At 40.4% G+C, this 24,862-nt stretch overlaps 1 protein-coding gene and 1 pseudogene across 1 annotated transcript; both read left to right on the forward strand.

Moving 5' to 3' along the window:
- Slc16a12 (solute carrier family 16 member 12) lies at window positions 1–24,862 on the forward strand. Its single transcript, XM_052186803.1, has 6 exons — window positions 1–240; window positions 14,070–14,173; window positions 15,831–15,974; window positions 18,207–18,786; window positions 20,994–21,253; window positions 23,031–24,862. The coding sequence occupies exons 1-6, from the start codon at window positions 131–133 to the stop codon at window positions 23,291–23,293; spliced, it is 1,461 nt and encodes a 486-aa protein (XP_052042763.1). The 5' UTR covers window positions 1–130; the 3' UTR covers window positions 23,294–24,862.
- Window positions 6,818–7,129, forward strand: LOC127684443 (60S ribosomal protein L36a-like; annotated as a pseudogene).

Consider the following 24,862-nt stretch of genomic DNA (forward strand, 5'->3'; position numbering starts at 1 on the left):
AATCCCTGTGCCAGGTAGCATCCTGTACCAACTTTGAATATCAACAGGAAGTTACTGGGTAGCGAACAGTCAATATTGTAACTTAACTGCTGCAGTAACTTGGGAAGAGAAGAAAACCAGGATTGAAACCATGACAAAGATAACTAGAGCTGTCTCGGCATCCCCTCCAGATGGAGGCTGGGGCTGGATGATTGTGGCTGGCTGCTTTCTGGTTACCATCTGCACCCGGGCAGTCACTAGGTAAGTGGGTCTTTCTTCTCAATATGCTAAGGATGAGCTCATGTCCTTCCCTGTGTGTGTTTGGCTGCTCCTGTATCTTTTCCTTTGCAAGTTATGATGTGACAATGTTTCAGAGACCTAGATATTGGTCTCCTCCCTAATATATTAGGGATATACGTTAGACACTTAGGAATTTTGGAGTGTATTAGAAAAAAATCTAATCCAGACATAGGTCTTCAAGAGTAGCTCTACTTATACTAATTAATATTTTTCATTAATATATCATTATGTGAAAAATAGACTTATAAAGATCATCTTATATATCCCTAGAACTATATTAATTAGTATAAGTATTAATTATTAATATTTTATAATAGAAGCAGTTAAATTCATGATTCATAAGCCATAAAAAGACACCATGGCAAGAGATTATAGTGTGTAATATGTCCTCAAGCTTGCAGTAGGGGAATAAGAAAAATATTCTGAAGACTGAAGTATGCTTAGGAAGTTTATAATAGGCCTGCGCAAACAGCACAATTGACGTCAAACTTGTGCAGCTTTAAAATCTATTGTCTCTCAGGAGGTAATAGTGGAACTTCAAAAAAGTCCTTGTGTTTGTTGAGTTTGGGAAGCATCAAAACTAGAATCCATATTCTTGTGCTTTGCTTTATATTTTGGCTCCGGCGACAGCAGCTGGAATTTAGACTGAAGAAAAGCAACCGTGTAAAAACAGTGATTCTTTTGTCCTTACTTGTTCATTTGATTTTCCTCCATAGTTCTCAATATACTTAATGTCCAACCAGTTCCCTTCATGTCTATGTGAGTTAATGCTTGCAATTGTTCTGCCCTCACTTTTGTTCCAGTGGAACTGGATTTCTCTTCTCAGGCAATGCGTTCTATACTGTACAAGGAAGTATTTGCACTGACAATTTATTTGATGATAACATAAATAAAGAAGGTATCATAAGCCTGCCGACAGATGCAGTGCTGGGTGTTTTATATTTGCAACCATTAAGGTTTGTGATTATGCATCCTGATAAATTATGAACTTTTTTTCAAAATAACTTAATGTTGATTCTGAGTTTTCTTCCTTCTATATTCTGAGTTTGAAGAAATTATAGAATTTAAAAGACCATTTTTGTGTGCATGTGGCTTCTTATAAATAGAAACTTCTTTTCGTTCTATGAGAGGAATACTTGGAAGTAGTCTCATTGGATCATGAGGAAGAATTATGCTGCAGTGTTCTGAGTAGTTCAGTCTTCATGAAGAACTTGTATCCTTACAAGGTTGTCCATAGTTCTCCTGGTTTCAATACTAAGAAACTTCTGACAGGCACTCTGTGAACTTTGTGATTTAGGTGAAATGGGCATGCTAATCCCTGCTCAGTGGAGGGGCTAAGTGATCTATGGCTACCAGGACAGAGATGAACAGACATTTATTTTTTTTAATTTACCTTGGTTTTTTTTTACTACAATGCACACACTCATAAAGTATACCCCCTACACACACACACACACACACACACACACACACACACAGAGAGAGAGAGAGAGAGAGAGAGAGAGAGAGAGAGAGAGAGAGAGAGAGAGAATTCGCTATTGCTTTCTCGAGTATAACTAAATAAGTTCTTATTCAATTCTTGTGCATATACTACACTTTGATCCTGATTTACACTTGTGGTTTATCTTCAGTATCATCAAAACAAGCTGTAGTGTTAGGCACAGGCTTTTTAAATGCTTTGGTTATGGGAAGCATTGTCTGAAGGCGGGCGACTCCTGTCCAAGGAGCTGTCATGACAATGACAATAAGTCACGGTGTCAAGGGGATGCATTTCTCTAAACTTGTTTTTACATAGGGCCTCTACCTTCTCTGTTCTATTGATATTCAGCCATAGGGGAGAGCACACTAATTCCTGTACCAACAAGTCCACATGAGTGACTGTTTGTATGCATTCAATGAACTTTCTGGAATTACAAGAAGAGTTTGGTAGGTGTGTGTGTGTGTGTGTGTGTGTGTGTGTGTGATGACCTACATCAGGAGTTTGGAAGACCATCAGTAAATAGATGGCTTGTCTTATTTGGTAGGATGTTGAATCCATTAACTCCCACTAAAGGCTAAAAGCCTTTTATCTTCTGTAGGCTGTACTTTTAAGTTTCTATTTCAATTCATTTAAAATCCTTTCCACTGATGATTATCTTACATTCATTGAAGACACCTCTCTGGGCCAAAGGCTTTTAAAACCATAGATTGATTGGCTCACCTTATGGTAGACTCAGGCACAATTGACTGAGATACAAATAAAAGTACCTGAAATGACTGGAGTTCTATTAAGTTTGGTGACCTTTGGTGATAGTCAAGGGATTCAGCACCCTGCCAAATAAGACAAGTCACCCTTTTATGCATGGTCTTTTAAGCTCATGATGTAGGTCATCAAAAGGCTATGTTAACTTTGGTCAGTATGGAATTAAAATAAAAGCAACAGTGAGACAAATTCAGGCTTGGAGATTCAGGGTTGGCATTCTAGAGAAGTCCTTGGAGTGAAGTCTTAAAGGATGGAAATAATTTGACCTGGAAGAAATGAAGGAGGAAGATGTCTCAGCCTGCACCAGTGCCTGCCCTTCTTTACCACCTATACTGCCACATGTTCGGTCAGAAACCGGAAAAGAAGATCATGGCTTGAAGCCATGGCAGAGAACCAGACTGAAGCCAACAGAGGAGGTCAAGACAAGAATACTTGAGCAGAATAAAGGCAGACAAGACAGTGTGAGGATGTAGCCAAGAAGCACACACCAGGAAGCAGTCAAGAGAATTGGACAAGAGAACAAGCAAAGTGAGCCAGGGCAACGTGACGAACAGATAACCAGCATCTACCAGACAACCATACCTTAACAAAAAACGTCTTGCATTCTGATGGTAAAATTTAAACATGTTGAAAATATCTGAAATATTTTCTTCCTTACTTCCTGATTCAATTTCACTTCCTCCAATTAACCTCAGCAATATTTTTTAAAGTTCAGTTTCAAAATGAAAACAAAAAGCCTCTTCAACCTTGAGCTAACCTAAATGTACATTATTGTTGTTTACAAAAGCAGGATCATTTTTGATACATTGTTCTGCTCCCCACCTTAATAATTTCTCTTAAGACTATTCTGTATCAACCAACAAGGTTCTACCTCATTGGAAGATAGTTGCTTAGAATTCTTTTACATGCTTGTGTCTACAATTATTTGATACTTTTTTATTGATGTGATTTTATATGGTCTTCTGGTTTCTACTTTTATAGACAATGCTATAATTATAACTCAAGCCATTTAAACAGTCTATCTCATTTCTAGCCTTGTACTTTGAAAAAATAAAGTTCAACAGGCAATGAAAGTGGTCATTATTATTTACTTATGTCTTCTATTTATTACTATGCATTGATTATTTCTTTTTTCTTTAAGATATCTTTATCAAAATACATTATTAACTTAAGGATAATGTTTAAAGTGTAATCACATGAATTCTTATATTGATGAGTGGTTTCTTTAGAAACAAAAATTTTATTTAAATATTCAAAAAAAAAAACAATATCCTAGGTTTGAGACTTGGTGTTGCCTAGATTTCCTGAGTTCAAATCAACTGAGTTGAAATAAATTTCTGGAGTTCTTTGGAGTTTTGTAGATTTTTCGAACTCTTTTGAGAACAGTTTGGGGTAAAAAAATAAAGTGTTAACTTTACTGAGCACTTACTTTGTGCTTGTTGGCACGCCTTCAGATAGTTTCTGCGAAGTCATTTCTCCCACATTATAGGATTAGTCAAGGGATATGACAGTGATTTTAGCTAGTGGTCTATGTCCCTATGAGTCATCTCTTGATCTGACCTAGCATAGCTAGGACAGTGTCAGAGCAGTGGAAAGGTTGAGACAGGAAGCTCACTGATCTGCTAAGTCAGACCATCTTTAAGAAAGCGGTTTTGGTTATAAGTGATGATGCTGGATGTGTTCTGTTTCTACATTTTTGTGAACTAATCCTATCAGACCCCCAAGGCTGAGGAGACATCTTGAGATTCAGACTTTTGTGAGTCATGCTTACAAAAATGCTTGATGAAGAAACTGAAACCCTGAGTGACCAGGAAGCTTCCCCAGTAGCTGTTTCTACGTGTGTGTGAATCTGCAGTGAGAGCTTTGCTTTCCCGACTCTTGTTATTGCAAACATCCAGGTCCATGTGTTCTCTTATTACAATTCAATTTATTTTCAGATATCCCTGGGTTTTTAAATCATTACAACACAAACCTTTATCATCTGGAAATCTCTATGGTCATCGCTCCCGTTTTCTAAAGAGGTGAAAAAAATAACCATATTATTTCTTTTCATTTTATTAGTTTTCATCTGTCACTTGGTCCTCTTCCCGGTCAGTGACACGACCGCCTTTCTGAACTCCATGACTGTTGAAATGCTTGGAAAGGTCGATGTGGCCAGGGAACATTTTGCCTCTGGCTGAGGTTCCCACCTGTCCAGACATGAAGCTCATGCCTTTGATTTTCAGACAAGAAGTTTTATTGATATGACTATTCAACTCAGTTCAGAAATGATCAACTAACCTGTGCCCAGAGGGGTTCACAGGGACTGAACTGCCAACCAGAGAGCATGCATGGGACTGACCAGGCCCTCTGCACATACTTGACAGTTCTGCAGCTAGGTCTTCATATGGGACTCCTAAAGTGGGAGCAGGGGCTGTCTGACTACATTGCCTGCCTTTGGGTCTCTTTTTTCTAACTGGGCTACCTTGTGTAGCCTCAATAAAAGAAGATGTGCCTAATTTTACTACAATTTGTTATGGCAAGGCTGGCTTATACCCATCGGAGGCTTCCTCTTTTCTGAGGAGAAGGTGAGGATGGATGGGGGGTGTATGGGAGATAAGAAAGAGGGACTGAGAATAGAAGAGGGAGGGGAAGCTGCAATCAGGATGTAAAATAAATAAATAATTTAATTAATTAAGGAAAGGCAAAGCAAGGTTTTCAAGAACCACAAGAGACAGCACACTAATATTACATTCCCCAGAACGATTTAGTGAAGAGACTGGTTTATAATTTCAAACTATCTTACCATTTTCTCAACTACTCTTTGCTGTCACATCTCTACCCTTTGCACTGATGGTGCTGATTCTTTCTGTCTCTTCAGAGCCTGTTTGGATGCTTCACATCCCTGCCTCTGCATGTGCCCTTCTTCCTCTTCTCTCTCCTGTGGAGCCTTTCACTCCCTTGCATTCCAATAAGATTCTCTATCAAAGGGCTCCCATTCTTTCCTCCTTCCTTCCCCTTTCCTTCCTTCCTCCTTCCTCCTTCTTTCATCCTTCCTCCCTCCTTTCCTTCATTGTCTATTTCCATTGAACACCATTTATAAGCACCCAATTCATGACAGATTTTATACTAGATGTTTGGGATTTAGTGTGAATTAAGACATATATATATCTTCTGTTGTCACAGCGCAACATCTAGTGCACAACACCAACAAGTGGAAAGGAGTTAGCATACCACAGATGAACATGCAACATGTGGAGGACAAATTTGAGAAGCATTGATTTCTGTCTTAAGTAATACGGGAGCAGACAAGGATTTCCTGGAGGTGTAGAATGGCTGACTGCCTGAGACAAAAAGAGGGAACTTGGAGGAGAATCACAGAAAACACATAATGTTCAGGCATGCATAAAACACGGGAACCGTGTTGAAAGAGGTAGAAAGAGGTTTAGTATGGCTGAAGAGAAATATCCAACAGTGGACAAAAAGGAGCACGGATAACAAAGCCTCATGAGTCAGGCTAACATGTTTGGGATGCCAGGAGCTGTTCCAGGAAGGCACTGTTTGCAGAATGCACTGAAGCAGCCAAGTGTGAGTTGAGAAGCATCACTTAGGAGTGTTGGGCTACAGTTCAGGGGAAAGGTGCTGCCGTCAGTCAATATGAACAATAAGGGTGATGGCCACCCAGGGGGGGATCTGAAGAGGGGTTGGAGAACTGGATGATTAGATCACTTGTCATCAGTTGGGCTCATTTTAGGTTCCAAGGCTTGTTGGCCATGTCTAGAGATATTTGGAGCAGAAGCTGGAGATGCTTCTAAGCATCCTGCCAAACAGAACAAATCTCGCCAGGGCTCACCCTGCCTCACAGTCAATAGCATTTTACCAAGAATCCTGGGTGATCAATAACTCAACTACTTTGATAATGAGGCAATATACATTAACTCACAACTCACTTTGACTGAAAACTAAGTAGTTAGGAGAAAATGATAAGGAGTCTTTCATATGCCAGGCTGTGGTGGTGCATGCCTTTAATCCCAGCACTTGGGAGACAGAGGCAGGCTGATTTCTGAGTTCTGAGAGAAACTATGTCTCACAAAAACCCAAAACCAAAACCAACCAACCAATCAACCAACCAAACAAACAAACAAAAAAGAAGTCTTTCATATGATAAGGAACTTCACAAGATTTTTGTTATTGCTTTTATATTGGTGTCTATTATTTTAATTAAAGTTTCAATTAGTGCTTTCCTGTTCAGTAATTGAGGTGGTTATCACAGATGCCAGGTCTCTCGTTTTCATTGCAGACACTTCTACTGCAAAGATGATCAACGTACCTAAAACCTTCTGTAAAAAATGTGACAAGCATCAGCTTCACAAAGTTACCCAGTATAAGTAGGGCAAGGACTCTCTGTGTCCCCAAACGTAGCAGTGCTATTATCACAAGCAGAGTGGTTATGATGGGCAAACAAAGCCCAGTTTCCAAAAGACAGCCTAAACCACAAAGAAGATTGTGCTCAGGCTTGAGTGTGCTGAGCCCAACTGCAGATCTGAGAGAATGCTGGCCATTAAAAGGTGCAAGCATTTTAAACTGGGGGGCAGCAAGAAGAGAAAGGGCCAAGTGATCCAGCTCTAAAACTCGTCTTGTCTGAGAGGAAAATACTGAAGCAGTAGAAAAATGACCGGTTAGAAAAGAAAGTTACAGAAACTTTGTAATTTTATGAGATCCCATTTGTCAATTCTTGATCTTAGAGCATAAGCTATTGGTGTTCTGTTCAGGAACTTTTCCCCTGTACCGATGTCCTCAAGGGTTTTCCCCAGTTTCTTTTCTATTAGTTTCAGTGTGTCTGGTTTTATGTGGAGGTCCTTGATCTACTTGGAGTTGAGCTTAGTAAAAGGAGATAAGAATGGATTAATTCGCATTCTCCTGCATGCTTACCTCCAGCTGAACCAGCACCATTTGTTGAAAAGGCTATCTTTTTTCCACTGGATGTTTTCAGCTCCTTTGTCAAAGATCAAGTGGCCATAGGTGTGTGGATTCATTTCTGGGTCTTCAATTCTATTCCATTGGTCCACTTGCCTGTCCCTGTGCCAATACCATGCAGTTTTAAACACTATTGCTCTGTAGTATTGCTTGAGGTCTGGGATACTAATTCCCCCAGAAGTTCTTTTACTGTTGAGAATAGTTTTAGCTATCCTGGGTTTTTTTTATTTCAGATAAATTTGAGAATTGCTTTGTCTAACTCTGTGAAGAACTGAGTTGGGATTTTGGGGATTGCATTGAATCTGTTTATTGCTTTTGGCAAGATGGCCATTTTAGCTATATTAATCCTGCCAATCCACGAGCATGGCAGATTTTTCCATTTTCTGAGGTCTTCTTCAGTTTCCTTCTTCAGAGTCCTGAAGTTCTTGTCGTATAGATCTTTCACTTGTTTAGTTAGAGTCACACCAAGATAGTTTATATTGTTTGTGGCTGTTGTGAAGGGTGTCATTTCCCTAACTTCTTTCTCAGCCTGCTTATCCTTTGAGTATAGGAAGGCAACTGGTTTGCTTGAGTTGATTTTATAACCTGCCACTTTGCTGAAGTTGTTTATCAGCTGTAGGAGTTCTCTGGTTGAGTTTTTTGGGTCACTTAAGTATACTATCATGTCATCTGCAAATAGTGTTAATTTTACTTCTTCCTTTCCAATTTGTATCCCTTTGACCTCCTTATGTTGTCTAATTGCTCTAGCTAGAATTTCAAGTACTATATTTAAAAGATATGGAGAGAGAGGGCAGCCATGTCTAGTCCCTGATTTTAGTGGGATTGCTTCAAGTTTCTCTCCATTTAGTTTGATATTGGCTACCGGTTTGCTGTATATTGCTTTACTTATGTTTAGGTATGGACCTTGAATTCCTGTTCTTTCCAAGACTTTTAGCATGAAAGGATGCTGAATTTTGTCAAATGCTTTTTCAGCATCTAATGAAATGATCATACAGTTTTTTTCTTTGAGTTTGTTTATGTAGTGGATTGCATTGATGGATTTCCTTATATTGAACCATCCCTGCATCCCTGGGATGTAATGCAAAGGACACTGTCAAAAGGGAAAAATGGCAACCAAAAAATTGGGAAAAGATCTTCACCAACCCTACATTCAATAGAGGGCTAATATCCAATATATACAAAGAACTCAAGAATTTAGACCCCAGGGAACCAAATAACCCTATTAAAAATGGGGTACAGATATAAACAATTTTCATCTGAAGAAATTCGGATGGTCGAGAAGCACTTTAAGAAATGTTCAACATCATTAGTCATTAGGGAAATGCAAATCAAAACAACCCTGAGATTTCACCTCACACCAGTCAGAATGGCTAAGGTTAAAAACTCAGGAGACAGCAAGTGTTGGCGAGGATGTGGAGAAAGAGGAACACTCCTTCACTGCTGGTGGGATTGTAAGATGGTACAACCACTATGGAAATCAGTCTGGTGGTTCCTAAGAAAACTGGACATGATACTTCCGGAGGACTCTGCTATACCTCTCCCGGGCATACACCCAGAGGATTCCCCAGCATGCAATAAGGACACATGCTTCACTATGTTCATAGCAGCCTTATTTATAATAGCCAGAAGCTGGAAAGAACCCAGATAGCCCTCAATGGAGGAATGGATACAGAAAATATGGTATATATACATAATGGAGTACTATTCAGCAATTAAAAACAATGAATTCATGAATTTTTTAGGCAAATGAATGGAACTGGAAAATATCATCCTAAGCGAGGTAACACAATCACAAAAGAATACACATGGAATGCAATCATTGATAAGTGGATATTAATTAGCCCTGAAACTCTGAATACTGAAGATATAATTAGCATATCAAATGATTCCCATGAAGAAGGAAGAAGAGGGCCCTAATCCTGGAAAGGCTTGATCCAGCATTGTAGGGGAGTACCAGGACAGAGAAAAGGGATGGGGAAAGATAGGAGAATGGATGGAGAGAAGAGGATTTATGGGACATATGGGAAGGGGGGGGGGAACTGGGAAAAGGGAAAGCTTTTGGAATGTAAACAAAGAATATAGAAAATAAAAATATAAAAAATAAATAAATAAAAGTAAACTCATGGCGCACGTAAAAAAAGAAAATAAAAGAACGTTATTGTTAGTGATACAAAAGAAGTTTAAATTAGCATACAAGATACTGGATATCATCATTGTATTTCTGAATGATGTGTTTTAGTGATTCTTACTCCAACCCATCCCCCCACCTCTCTGCTATCCCTGACTTCCCTTGTGTGATGGCCCCAGTCTCTTCCTCTTTTTGTGTTCCTGTGTCCTTCTACTTTCCTTTCATCCTTCCTCAGTACCTACTTGTTCCCTCTCATGGTCTCCTTTTGAATTTTTAGGGTCTACACACACTTACATGTGTGTATAAATACCTATGTATGGACTAGGAGCTGCATGTGAGGAAGCAGGAGGCTTTTGTCTTTCTGAGTTTTTGTCACCTTGCTTAACATCATACTTTTCCAGATCCATTCACTTCCTGCAAATTTCGTATTTCTTAATAGCGGCAATTCCACTGGGTATGTGTGCCACATTTCCGCTGTTCATTTATCTGCTCCATTTCCTCACTACTGTGTGTAGAGCAGCTATAAACATGGTCGTGGAAGTATCCCTGTGGCATGGTATGGAGTTCAGTGGGAGGGTTTATGCTCTGGTATATTATAGCTGGGCTAGATGATAGCTCTATTTTAAATCTTTTGAGAAAATGCCCTACTAATTCTCATAATGGTTGTACTGGTTTGCACTCCAGCTAGTAGTGAACAAGGGTTCTTCTTTCTCCACACCCTGCCAACACTTGTCAGATTGTTAGCTAAGATGAGGTGGTACTGCAAAGCAGTTTTAATTTGCACTACCCTGATGACTAGGGATATTGACCATTTTTAAAAATTACTTATTCGACATTTGTACTTCTTCATTTGAAAACTTTCCATCTCCTGGGTCCATTTGCCGATTAACATTAGATTTTCTTTTTACTTATTTCTGCAGTTCTTTATAAAGTCTTGATATTAGCCCCATGTCTAATGTAGAGCTGGTGAGGATTTTCTCCCACTTTATGGGTTGCTTGTTTGCCCTGCTGATAGCTTCTTTTATAGATATTTGGCAGTGACTATTCTTGATATCAGTATCTTGAGGAAGAAGGAAGATTGATAGATGGGGATCTTACATTTGCATTGAAGGGTTCTTGCTTTTCTTGCTGCTCCAAATTAAAAGTGGCTTCATGTTTTTAAGAAGTTCTAACCTAAAGTCATACAGTTGTCTGGGTAGCTTATGTTCATTGTCTGTGCTGTTAAGGGTTACTGTATGACTTTAGTACTCCCGTCTCTGACATGATTGCAGACTTTGCATCAGATTTATTACAATGTGTGGCCTGGATTCTCAAATCAATGGGTGGAGGAATACTTTTCACATCCTTTTGACTGAAGCAATTCTGCTAGCCTGCAGTGTGGAGGAGCACAGGGATGTGGTGTGAACACAGAGATGTGCTCTCAGCATGGCCTCAGCTGAATAGCACACATACAGAAGCACACATCTGTAGATGTCAGAGCCCACTGCTCCATCACCTGTAGGAAGCTGCCTGTCCTCCTGGGGGTGCCAGGAGGTCTGATGATTGGTGGAGAGGGTGGGCTGTTCCTTTGGACCTGGATGCAGATTCCTTGTCTCGTATCTCAGTTTGACCTCTCTCTTTGCTAGTCCTGTGTTCTTTCCTTCTCCAGGTGTTGATCTCTGTTTTATAACAAGAATGCAAGAATCCACGCATGCCATTGCCTGAGGGTTGATTATTCAGCTCCCTATACTATTTGCTCAGGATTGGCAAAATAATTAAAGAGCCTGGCACAAAATAAAAAGACATTTTTTGTTAAAAAAAAGAAAGAAAGAAAAAGCAGGGAGAAAAAGCTTTGTCAAACCATAATGGGACATTATTTTATTTTTTCTTTCTTGATGATTCTATCTCAAGTTTTTATGGTGTTCTTTTGGCTTTTAGTGTTATCTTATCAAAAAAAAAAAAAAGATCTGAGTAGTGGTGGCGCGCATGCCTTTAATCCCAGCACTTGGGAGGCAGAGGCAGGCAGATTTCTGAGTTTGAGGCCAGCCTGGTCTACAGAGTGAGTTCCAGGACAGCCAGAACTACACAGAGAAACCCTGTCTCGAAAAACCAAAGAAAGAAAGAAAGAAAGAAAGAAAGAAAGAAAGAAAGAAAGAAAGAAAGAAAGAAAGAAAGAAAGAAAGTAAAAGAAAATAAGAGTGTGAAATTACTAATATGAACTTACTGATAATCTATGCTATACAATGCCAATTTTAAATACAAATCAGAGTGTTTGCTTGTATGTAGAATCACTGACACTGTGTAACTTGTATTTTATAGCTTGTACACCCATGAGACTTCCACTTCATCAGAACAGTGGAAATCCTGGATATGGTTACACCAAAATTTTCATCTGTGTTTCTAACTCTTGCATCTTATTCTTATTCTCTCTTGTTTCTCCTCTCTTCTCCTCTCCTATCTACTATCTATCTATCTATCTATCTATCTATCCATCTACTATCTATCTATATATACATCCATTCATTCATCTATATCTTTATATACATGTATTATATGCAAATGCACACATGTGTGTGCATGGTGTGTACATGTGTGTGTGTGTATTCTAGTTACACTTTCAAAGGACCCTAGGATCTGCCTGGCTTCACCTCCCTAGCACTGGTGTCACAGGCAGACTTAACTCTGCCACACTTACTTTTTCCATGAGTTCCAGGGATCTGAACTCAGGCCCTCATGTTTGCTCATTAATCCCATGACCCATGGAGCCATCTTCGGCTTCCTCTGAAGAAACAGAAGTTAGGAGTAACCTTCTTGTCCTCTGCCTCTGTGCCATCGTTCTCACCATAGGTGATTGGGATTGTGAACTTTAGGGTACCTTTGCCTCTTTCTGTTTTGGAACAAATTTTGGTGCAGAAAGTGTGGCCTCTCTTGGGCATTTGGGCCTTTCCTATGGCTTCCATGCACTCACTATCATAGGTGTAATGCATTCATATGCTAGTGTTGAGTCCTACTAAGCTTCCTTGGAGTATAGATCACGAGATGTCTCCAACACTCCATGTAAATGGGGCAGCAAAGAATAACAGGCAAACATAGGGCACATGTATCCTTTGTTGGCATGAAGCCTCTGTTGCTCCCCGAACTTCAGTTATAAATCTAATTGCAAAGATAAGATTACTAAGAATTTTAATTTGCTGACAGCTGGTCATTAATCAAGGTTCATGCGTTGGAATGGCAAACTTTGTGAGAGTATTTAAAGTGTGCTCTCTTAGCACAGCTTCCCTGATTGACCTCTCTTCCTTCCCCAATCTCTCCATCATCCATCTTCCTGTCTGGAAGCAACTACAGAGGAGTGAAAGACTAAATTCCAGTTGGCTATGGGTTGGTGCATCTGGAAGATTTGGAATTTGGACATATCCAAAAAGATATAACCTCTCATTGACAAGCAACACAAAGATTATTCTTTTGTTTGTTGTTGTTGTTGTTGGATATTTTATTTATTTGCATTTCAAATTTATCTCCTTTTCTCATTTCTCCTCTGGAAACCCCATATCCCAACCCCACCCTGCTTCTTTGAGGGTGCTCATACACCCACCCACCCACCCACTCCCACCTCTCTGCCCTGGCATTCCTCTACACTGGGGCATCATGTTTCCCCAGGACCAAGGGCCTCTCCTCCCCACTGATGCCCAACAAGGTCATCCCTCTAAGAGTGGTATACTTTCTCTGCTGCCATTCCTCTCTAAAGGTGCCAGGCCCTAAGCGAGGACATTAAATGCCTCTGTATGAGGCTCCTCCCAAATACTGCAGTGCTAAACCATTCCCTCACATACTCTGTAAACAATTATTTTCATCTTAACATTACCATTTGTCTTTTTCTGTGAACATATACTGATAAGAAAGAACTATTTCTTCTATAAGTTGCCTTGGTCACAGTGTCTTATTACAGTGATAGAAAATTAACTAAGACAAGTCTTTTAATGATAAACTGGTCAGTTACAATGTTTGGACATAAATTGTTTTCTATAGTATATTCATTTCAGTACATTACATCATCATCATCAGATTGCTGTCTTTGTACAAATACTAGAAGTAAGCTTTTTAAGGCTTCTTTTTTACATTATTCTTTATTTTTCAAGTTTAAAGTTGCATATAACTTTGGAGAGGTTAGAGCTATGTAGAAAATATTAGTTATAATAATTAACAATAAAATGTGTTCTTTACGTGCTTCCTTTTTTCCCATGACATCTTCTCAGATCAGTGTTCTTCCTAGCTCCATTGTTTGAGCAGCCTCTCTGAGAACAGAACACTTGTTTTCTGGTTCCTCAGAGTGGCCCCAATGGCCAACTTCTGGTTTCCTACTGATCATGGCTCAGTAACTGACATCCTTTGACACTTTAATAGCCGATTGAAATAAAACTTTTAGGTTTTGATTCAATTCCATATTCATTCTTATTTTGTATAAAATTCCCACATTGTGTTTTTCAGATGTATCTCCATATTTTTTGTGGAGTTCCAGACGTACTTTGCTCAGGATTATTCCCAAACAGCATGGATCCATTCCATTGTAGACTGTATGACAATGCTCTGTGGTGAGTATTATTTACCAGGATGGACATGTAATGGAAATTATGGAACTGAACATGGCAATGACTTTTGACAGGGTCGGGTGACACTAGTTCATTATTCATGTTGTAAGTGGAAGGACAAGTTAGGAAGATTGAAAACCTAGATCATTATCATCTTCAGCTACACCTAACAAGACTTGCTTTTGGAATTGATGACATTGACTAATGCCAGATGGAGGATTTTATCAATACATTGGGAAGGACACAACTCATTGGATTCATCTGGATGCTGAGTGTCTTAGCGCATGTGGTGATCTGGAGAGAAATTTCTGGGCAGAATGTAACAGACCATGTCTTCCAATGTGATGATGGTCTTCTCATTTTCCAGCCATGCAAGGATTCACGAAATCACACATTTAGGTTCTGCGTGTAGCCCATCTTTATTCCCTTTCACTGGATTTCCAGGCGTGTGGTAGCCACAGTGTTAGTATCAGCAGGCCTCAGAGAATAGGCATGACTCCTTTCCCTTTCTGTTATCTTCTGGAAGTTATTTGAGGCTCTCCACAGAGCAGTAACAAGATGGTAACAACAATGGTGTAGGCTCTGGGCATGCTCAAACACTGTGAATTCATACTCTGGGAAAGACTGTGACCCCTGAGATCCTCATTTACCTGCATTTACCTGCCCACCAGCTTATAGGCTATGAGAATTTAGAGCTTGAACCAGAGACTGCACATTGTGCTGGGTCTCCCCCTGAAGAGGCTCTGCCATGGAATGGACAGAGAAGCGAACATTTCTTGTTACAGTTGCTGTAACTTTCTCACCAAGTTTAATTTAGGTGACTCAAATGTTTTCACTTTCTGGTAACCACAGTAGCAGCAGCCTTGAGAATTCAACAGTCTCAAGAGACTTACACATTCCAATTCTCCCGGAGTTAAATATCCTAACAGCCATGGCTTTAACAGAGATGCTGTCTGGGTAACCAAATCTGTGAGTCTCCAATGTTAACTTGATCACTACAAAACTGATCATGATAAACAGATATCCAGAGACATAGCTCTTTTGATTTTCCCCCCCTCAGGGTATTGGCAATAGCTTGATTTTTCTCCTTCAGGATAAAAATTCACTCATTAAGTAACTGTCATCCTTACTGTTATGTTATAAAAGCAATACTGTGTTTAACATCCTTAAGCAAGAGACATGCAATTTACATAAATAACTGATACCTGTGTGAAAAACACCCTAGGTCTGGAGAGATGATGGCTCTGCAGTTGAAAGTATTCAAGAGCAGTTCAGAGCATTTGGGTTCAGTTCCCCATGGCAGCTCACAGTCCTCTGTAAATCCAGTTCTAGGATCCAACGAGCTCCCTTATCCCTACTGGTACCAGGCATACACATGATGTACAGGCATGGAAGGAGGCAAACACTCATGCACATAAAAATAAAACAAACAAAACCCCCCACACTCTAGCCCTGGATGTACGACTGTAAGGGAATGTAGAGATCAGAATGTAGGTGTCTAAGTCAGGACAACGAAGCTCTGTCACTGTTCCGCTCCTTATTTGTTTTAACACAAGAGCCATTTTTCCTTGGGTCTCCATCAGGGCAACATCACAGTCTTTTCAAGGCTTTGGTATCCCCAAAGCCTTTCTTTCTATTGATCTGTTTGTTGTTTTTGAAGCTCCGCTTGGGAGTGTTGTCAGTAACCAGTTGTCCTGTCAAGCGGGGATCATGCTGGGTGGCTTGCTGGCAGCTACTGGTTTCATCCTGGGCTCATTTGCCACCAGCTTGAAGCACCTCTACCTCAGTCTGGGAGTTCTTACAGGTAAGTGCACGTCCTTCCACAAGTCTGACTCCACCTTTCTTCAAGTGTTGTCAAGACATAAACACAACATAGATCTATAAAATACTTTTTTTTGACTCATAATTCAGCTAACTTAGTTTATGGCTACCTACTTAGCCGTTACAGAGACATAGAAATGTAATTCCATTACCCTAATGAGCCTTACCACATTGATTTTGTCATGCCCTGAGACATAACTTTTCTCTCTGGCATTACATATGTCTGAGACTCTGTACTCAGAAGAAATGATAAATTACTCAGCACAATACAAATTTTCAATAGTCCTGCTCATTCTCTGCTTTCTTTTGCTAAGTAAGACATTAAAAAGTATCCATCAACAGAAGAGTGGATGCAAAAAATGTGGTATATTTACACAATGGAGTACTATTCAGCCATTAGAAACAATCAATTTATGAAATTCTTAGGCAAATAGATGGAGCTGGAGAACATCATACTAAGTGAGGTAACCCAGTCTCAAAAGATCAATCATGGTATGCACTCACTAATAAGTGGATATTAGCCTGGAAAACTGGAATACCCAAAACATAATCCACACATCAAATGAGGTACAAGAAGAATGGAGGAGTGGCCCCTTGTTCTGGAAAGACTCAGTGTAGCAGTATAGGGCAAAACCAGAACAGGGAAGTGGGAAGGGGTGGATGGAAGAACAGGGGGAGGGAAGGGGGCTTATGGGACTTTCGGGGAGTGGGGGTCCAGAAAAGGGGAAATCATTTGAAATGTAAATAAAAAATATATCGAATAAAAAAAAAGTAAGAAAAAAAGTGGCCTGAATTTTCCGGTCTTTGTTATGAGTGTTATTATCCAATAAATGGGAACTTCAATTTAGGAAATATAGCGCCTTGCCTTGGGTATTCTTATATTTTTAGTTGTGAGCCTTAGCCTTTAATGGCTGAGCCATCTCCCCAGCCCATGCCGCTGGTATTCTTATATTTCACATTATTTCTCAGTGTTACAGAAACCCCGCTTTAGAAAATAATGATAGATGTAATGGAAGGAGAAGAATATGTCCATTCCATGAACTTAAGGGGACTTCATAGGGTTGGGATGAGGTTGACTGGTGGCACTCAAGGGGCCTTATGTTCATCACGGACACGGGGGTGGGAGGTGGCTCCTGCTCTTGCCTGGGTATGTGCTCTGAGTGTAGGATGAATTAGGCCAGCGATGTGTGTAACCTCAGAGTAAGGCTGTGCATCTACGTCTGTCTGCTAAGGAAGTTAGACACCCCTAGTAACTCACAGGGCCTGGCCGCCAACTTTACTAGGAACTGGTCTGGTTTTAGCACTGAAAGCCCCAGCATCTGGAAACCCATAGATCAGTTGGCCATCTGTGCTGAAGATGGGGACGCGTGTTGAGACTGGTTTTTCTTTCTCTCCTCTGGCATTATCAGTTATCAAATGAGGTGCCACATATTTTATATCTGTCTTTAGAGCCATTGAGGTAAATAGCCTACATGTTATGAAACACAGGCTTGAAGCTCTTTGGGATTTCTAAGTTAAACTGAGGTAGTAGAAGCCAAAACACTTTTGAAAGCTTTGGGGACTATTGGTATTTTTTTGAAGGTCTTGAGGAATATTTCCAGATTCCATGTTCTTCTGTAATATTCCCTAGTCCATGATGCTTCTGTACAAATTCCAAGAAGCGTAGACCAGCAAAACTGTGTCTTCCCAGGTAGGGAAGAAGTGAGATAAGTACTCAGCTAGTTTAACCTACAAAAAAATAGGTAAGGGAGAGAGGGGGAGAGGATGTGTGGAAAGGCGTGGTGGATGGTCAGTTTCTTTGTTCAGTCTTTCCCTGATTTTCCTAGGAAATGCTTGAGTGATGATTTTTTTCAAGTTCTTCATGTCTTTGAGAAATAATTTCTTTTAGGGTATTCTTTTAACCTTTTTTTTTTTTTTTTTTTTTTTTTTTTTTTTTTTTTGGTTTTTCGAGACAGGGTTTCTCTGTGTAGCCCTGGCTGTCCTGAACTCACTTTGTAGACCAGGCTGGCCTCGAACTCAGAAATCCACCTGCCTCTGCCTCTCATGTGCTGGGATTAAAGGCGTGCGCCACCACCGCCCAGCTTAGGGTATTCTTCCTAAGGAAAAAAAGTCACAGAAGCCCTCTCTGTAGTTTGCAAATTACGGAGGAATGACAGGAAGATTAATTTTTCAGCTGGGTCCACAAACAGCTTTCATGGCGTTCTCTGTTTCCCAGGTCTTGGGTTTGCACTCTGTTACTCTCCGGCAATTGCCATGGTGGGCAAGTATTTCAGCAGACGGAAAGCCCTCGCATATGGGATTGCCATGTCGGGCAGTGGCATCGGCACCTTCATACTGGCTCCTGTGGTTCAGCTCCTCATTGAACAGTTTTCCTGGCGAGGAGCACTGCTCATTCTTGGTGGGTTCGTTCTGAATCTCTGCGTCTGCGGCGCTCTGATGCGTCCAATTATTGTTAAAGAGGACCGGTCAGTCCCGGAGAAGAATCACGACCGTGAATCTCAGAAAGAAGACTGTAAGCGGGCATCTCCCTATTCACCTTTGACCAAAGAATGGACAGAGACCCGCCTTTGCTGCTCTTTGCAGCAGGAATACGGGTTTTTACTGATGTCAGACTTCGTCGTCCTGGCTGTCTCTGTCTTGTTCATGGCCTACGGCTGCAGCCCTCTCTTTGTGTACCTGGTGCCTTATGCTTTGAGTGTCGGAGTGAGCCACCATCAAGCTGCCTTCCTCATGTCCATCCTCGGGGTGATTGATATCGTTGGCAACATCACATTTGGCTGGCTAACTGACAGAAGGTAAAATCCGTGAAAAATGTAACCGGTTTCTCCTAGGGGACTTTAAGTGCCAAGTTTTCCATGACCTCACACCTTGTTACACACCTACCTTTGGAGGGTAATTTTGTTGTCTAAAGGTGTCTTTTCCTGTTGATTCTTATAGATCAGATGTTGACAAACTTTTAACGTATGGGGAAATTTAGAGCAAACATTGGCTTTGTAGAAGATATATTACTTGTATAACTCTCTAGGATTGCCATCAGCACCAGAGCAGCCGTGTTCTGATGAGTACCAATGCACACTGAAGTGTCTATTTCTATATTTCACCAAATGTTAGGCGTTTTTCTTTTACTGTTTACAACCATTTAAAATGAAACAAACCAACTAAGATAAGTCACACAGATAACAAGCTAGATGTGACCCTAATTTGTCCTCTCTTGTTTTAGATAGTCTAGGTTGTATGTCCCTCTGAACTGCACAGAGGGAGGACACCTAAAAGTACTATGACAAATTTGATTCCAGCCTAAGGCAAGTTAGTCCTCTACTGAGACAGCTGCTGGCTGGCTGCTGTGGTCTTAACACGTTGTAAATTGTTCCAGGGATTAACTAGTAGTAGAAAGAGGACCTCACCCCATTCCTGGTAGGAGGGTCAGGTGCAATGACACACAGTGACATTGGCCACACACTTAGATTTCAGTGTGGCTTTCATGATATTGTATATAATATATATTATGTATTATAATTTTATATTTAATAATAAAACAATAATAGTATATTTAATAATAAAAATAATATAATACAATATTCAATAATATATTTAGTAATAGTTTATAATAATTATAATATATATGATATATAAATACTTTCATGATATTGTAAGCTTAGAGACTGAATTTATAGGAACTCTACAGCAAATAATTAATTACCTGTTTGGACTGAAGACTTTTAATGGTGCCTTAGGTGAGGAATATATTTGAGTCATGAGCTTAGAGAGCTATCATCTAATGGCTTCTCACAAGTTACACTTTAGTTGTTAATCAGCATCCGACTGTGAGTCTCTAGCATTATTAATATAATATTTAGGACAGATTCCACTTGTTTTCTTTTCTGCTTGGCTGGTGATAAAAGCAGCAAATCCTGACCCGGACAAGCTCACTGAGCCATGCCCCAGCACTTCCTCTCATTTTAAGTTAAAGACAAAGGAAGGAGGAAGGGTGGGGCCAAGTCCGTGCTGCACACTGGTGACTCAGGGAGAGGCAACTCATAAGTCGAAGGAGGCGTGGCTAGGCACAAGACCTAAATTCTGCCAGTTCTGCCCCTTATTAAAATCACCTTCTGCTGAGATTCTCAGTGCCTCCATCTGTCAAGCAGGAGACTGTAGAAGCTGGAGGGTGATGAGAGGAAGCATTCACAAACTGACACAGCCGGCATTCTACCGTCTTTCAAATAATTGGTATTATAGGTAGAGGTAGAGTTACAGAGAGGGAATGAAGTGGAAGACCACTGGGGTCTGGATGTAGGACTTAATCCTAGATCAGACCTTCATCACGCCTACACTTCTTTTCATATCCAGTCTTAGCAATGTATGAGTGCTTGGGTTGTTGAGCATGCGTGATGTGCTCGGCACCAGTGAGCATGCGCGATGTGCTCAATACCAGTGACAACCTTATCTCAAAGCACTCAGTATGGTAACTGCCTAGAAAACTGTAGCCTCTTGACATGCTATATATTATTTCATGACCAGGTTTACACATATTGAGGTGGATAATCTCATTTTTTACGATGAAAGAATTTTAGATTAGAATTACACCGGTAGTGACATTGCAATCTTGTATATATTAGAGCAACACCATATTCTGCTTCCTAGAGACATACATTTATGCCAGGAGTGTTATCAGAGGATAACATGAGTTGGCAAGATGTCCTAGCAGTAAAGAACTACTACGTGCTACTTTTGCAGAGGAATGGCTTTCAGTTCGTAGCACCCACACCGAACCGCTCACAACTTCCTGTAACTCTAGTTCCAGGGAATCCAATATGGCTTCAATGGGAGCCAATGCATCTGCTCACATACTCACACACACATGTGCTCACGTGTGTGTAAGATAACACAAATAGGAAGGCACATGTGTAAACAGCTGTAGTGTGTACAGTTGCATGGCTCTGTTAAAAATCTCTTTTATGGAATCTGTGTGTCCAGTACTCACTTTGTCTCTTCGCATCCATAGGTGTCTGAAGAATTACCGATATGGTTGCTACCTCTTTGCTGTGGCACTAGATGGGCTGTGCTATCTGTGTCTCCCAATGCTTCAAAGCTTCCCCCTTCTTGTGCCTTTCTCTTGTACCTTTGGCTACTTTGATGGAGCTTACGTTACCTTGATCCCAGTAGTGACTGCAGAGATAGTAGGGACCACCTCTTTGTCGTCTGCACTTGGCGTGGTCTACTTCCTTCATGCAGTGCCATACTTGGTGAGCCCACCCATTGCAGGTAAGCTTCCAACGTCCACTAGCCACTGTCACCATATTGATGTAGAGGAAGTGAACCCACACTTCTGTATACAGCTCATATGCCAAGAATGAGAAAAAGCTTCCAAGTGAATCGGGAAAGAGTGAAAGGTTGTAGGGATGCGAAAGGCACCAATGAACGACGGTTCTACCCACATTCTGCCTTTATAATCTTTTCCCAACCCAGTAAGGATGGTAGCTTGCCTAAAGAGAAAGTCCCAAGTTAGGGTCTTGGTTCCAGCTTATTCTAAAGATAGAAGTAAAAGAATAGAACATTTGCTCCAGTTGTAAGTAAGGCACAGTCAGAAGGAAGTCTGCTTCCAAAACAGAGCAGTGGGTAGTGAGGCTAAAAAGAGATACGAAAGTGTGAAGATGCAGAGAGCCAAGTAGAGGGCAGGGCTCTCTCTGCATTCTTTGAGCATCATTTTTAGGTACCAAATGTTGGTAATGGTCAAATTTTCATGCAAACAGATAATAACTCTGGTACATTTTAGAGAGTATGATCTAGAGGTTTATGACAGAGGAAATTAAGATTTTTTAATGCAAAGTAACTACTTTGTCCCTACAGAAATCCACATGTAAATCAGACCATAACAAAAATGTAAGCCAGGCAGTGGTGGTGCATGCCTTTAATCCCAGCACTTGGTAGGCAGAGGCAGGTAGATTTCTGAGTTTGAGAACAGCCTGGTGTACAAAGTGAGTTCCAGGACAGCCAGGGCTATGCAGAGAAATCCTGTCTCAGAAAAGAAAAAAAAAAAAAAAAAAAAAAAAGAAAAGAGAAAAACCAAACCAAACCAAAAACAAAAAAGCCACACACACACACACACACACACACACACACACACACACACAAGAAAGAAAAAATGTGTGGGGAGTATGGATCAGGGAAAACTGTAGAATGAGAATTAATTTTTCTGTTTCACTCTGGTTTTTGGATTTAAAGTGGGTGAAAAATGGAAGTTATATACTTTCCTGGTGGATTTTCTTGGCTTACAAATGATGTTTTAAGAAAAGAATTATAGATGCTCCTTGTCAACTACAAACCGACTGCCTGTCAGTGTAAAGCTTCACCCCATTGGTTCTCTGAATTTTTTGACCCATATTTTCCTATCACAAAACACGGTGGTCCTCACATTTTGTGGCTGGCATAGATATTGGGATTGATATACTGCAACAGCAACAAAAATAAAAATAAATCCATAATTATAGATGTATGGACTCAGGCATATACATTTAAAACAACACACAACACCATGTTGTGCACGTAATCTTAGCCAAAAGATCAAGAAGCAATGGCCCAGACTCCGAATTTTCAGATATAGCATAGGATGGTGCACTGAATTCTATTAGGTTACGTACAGTGGTGTGTGGGTTCTGGGAATCCTATTAGCATTTTGTATGTCCACTTAACCTCTATATCAATGATCCCAGCTTCAACAATTCAAATGATGTTTCAAGCTACAGACTATGAAATACAATCTTGATTCTTTTTTAACCAGATTTCATGGAGTTAATAATCACTAATATTTATTGTGTGAGTAGCAAATGCAGAGGACTCTCCTAAGTCCTTCACTTAATAGTAATTATTAATTTATATATTGCTCAGTAGCTGCAAGATATTTTTAGGCATCTGCTTTTTGTTAAAATCAACGATGATGTGCTGTAGTCTATGGAGATTTTCCTGACAAATGATTACATTTGAGTGGGTAATCTGGTAATTGAATTTTTAGTTCAGCACTGTGGTTTTGCCTTTCTTGTAGGATGGCTGGTAGACAGCACTGGCAGCTACACTGCAGCCTTCCTTCTCTGTGGATTTGCCATGATATTTAGTTCCATCCTGCTTGGCTTCGCTAGAATTGTAAAGAGAATGAAGAGAACACAGGTGCCTTTCCTGGCCAAAGACTCAGATCCCAAGCTGCATCTGTGGACCAATGGATCAGTGGCCTACTCTGTAGCAAGGGAGTTAGATCAGAAAGATGAGGAATCTATGGCTAAAGCCAGGACTGGTTGCAACCTCACGTGACCTGTGTGACCTCGTCCCTGGGAATCTTCAAGGCTGGTGGACCCCAGGCCACCATCTTGTTCACGGTCTGGAAATATTTTATTTTGACAGAGTATCACCTCCCAAGTAAATTATTAATACTGTTTTGCTAATATATTTATGTGGGGAAAATAATGAGCAACAAAGAAATCTGGAGTAGCCTGGAGTTTTTTTCTCATTTGGGATTTGTATTCACTACAAACTTAGCTCCAGGGGAAGGTCAGGACATAGTTGACCTATGTATTTCAGATCAGCTCCAAGATAGATCAGCTGTATTTCAGGTCAACTCCAAGGCAGAGGCCATTGAGAATGGGATTGTCATCACAAAATCGGCCCCACCCCCTCATTCTGAATGGAAGCAGTGGGTGTGATGGCTGTGGAGATGCAGAGGTGGCTTGAGGGCAGAGTGCCTCAATTTTTAGAGTGGCAAAGAAGTTCTTGAGACTCTTTGAAAGGTAATGATTAACATAGAACAGATGCTCTCTTAGTTTCCCTGCCTCTTCCAATGGGTAGGCATCCCTTTGAGAGACCCAACAATCATCAAACACTGGCTGCAATGGACTTTAGAGGTTCCCTGGTGGTAATAGTTTCTTTGAAACTGTCTTGTTGAAACAGGAAGCTCTTTTCTTCAGACTGTGCCCCCTGTCATTACCCAATACTGACTCTAAATGTAACATAACTCGTTCAATAGTGGAATAACCCCTCCATCCTTTCTGAAGTGATCACCCCAGGAATCGCCAACTTTTTTCTTCTTTAGAAAAAGAAGTTCTAGTTTGAACTGCAGACACATTCCTTTTAGGAATAGAAACATGTTGACAGTATTCACATTGAGCAGTAATTGAATTCTTGAGTATCTGGTGGGAGTCTTCTTTGCAAAGCAGTCATTAGATTCATCATTATCCAAGAGGTCTTGGGGTTTTTCTTATTCAGATGTTCTAAAGATGGCGTTTGGAACTCACCGTGTCCCTTGTTAGATCATAGTTATAAATCAGACTCATTGGATTGGCAGTGTCTGCCCCTTCTCAAAAGCTGGACTTTCCTGGGACTTGAAATCCTTGCTGAATTTTTAGATCAGAGGAGAGGACAAGGAGAAAAAAAAAGTAGTAGCCCCCCCCCCATATCTCCAGCTGTTTTCAAATCCACACAATGAAGATTCCAGAATCCCCAGTCATGTCCCATCTGCAAAGGACAAATTACATAATTAAAGGGGGGAATTTTTTAATTGAAAATGCAAGTCACAGGAAACATTTTGATCTCAAAAACCATGTAAACTACTGTCCCCAAGAGGCCTCAGAGAGGCTTTTGCCAGACATGGGGCTGGGAGAAATAACAAAGCGTAGAGGAATGGCTGAGGCGGCTGAGTCCTTGCTTGAACTGGGTATGTTTATGTTGCTATATTGCTTTCATAATGAGATACTGGCTTGATTTGGTTGAGAAATTGATACTAGTCCATTGTAGCTTTTCACAGAGAAATTTGAATGTCTGTCTTAACTCAGCCTGGGACTTTAGTTTTGAATCCATTCACTTTGTTATTTGCAATCTTAAAACTAC

The sequence above is a fragment of the Apodemus sylvaticus genome, chromosome 1, assembly GCF_947179515.1.
Source record: "Apodemus sylvaticus chromosome 1, mApoSyl1.1, whole genome shotgun sequence".
NCBI classification, from domain to species: domain Eukaryota; kingdom Metazoa; phylum Chordata; class Mammalia; order Rodentia; family Muridae; genus Apodemus; species Apodemus sylvaticus.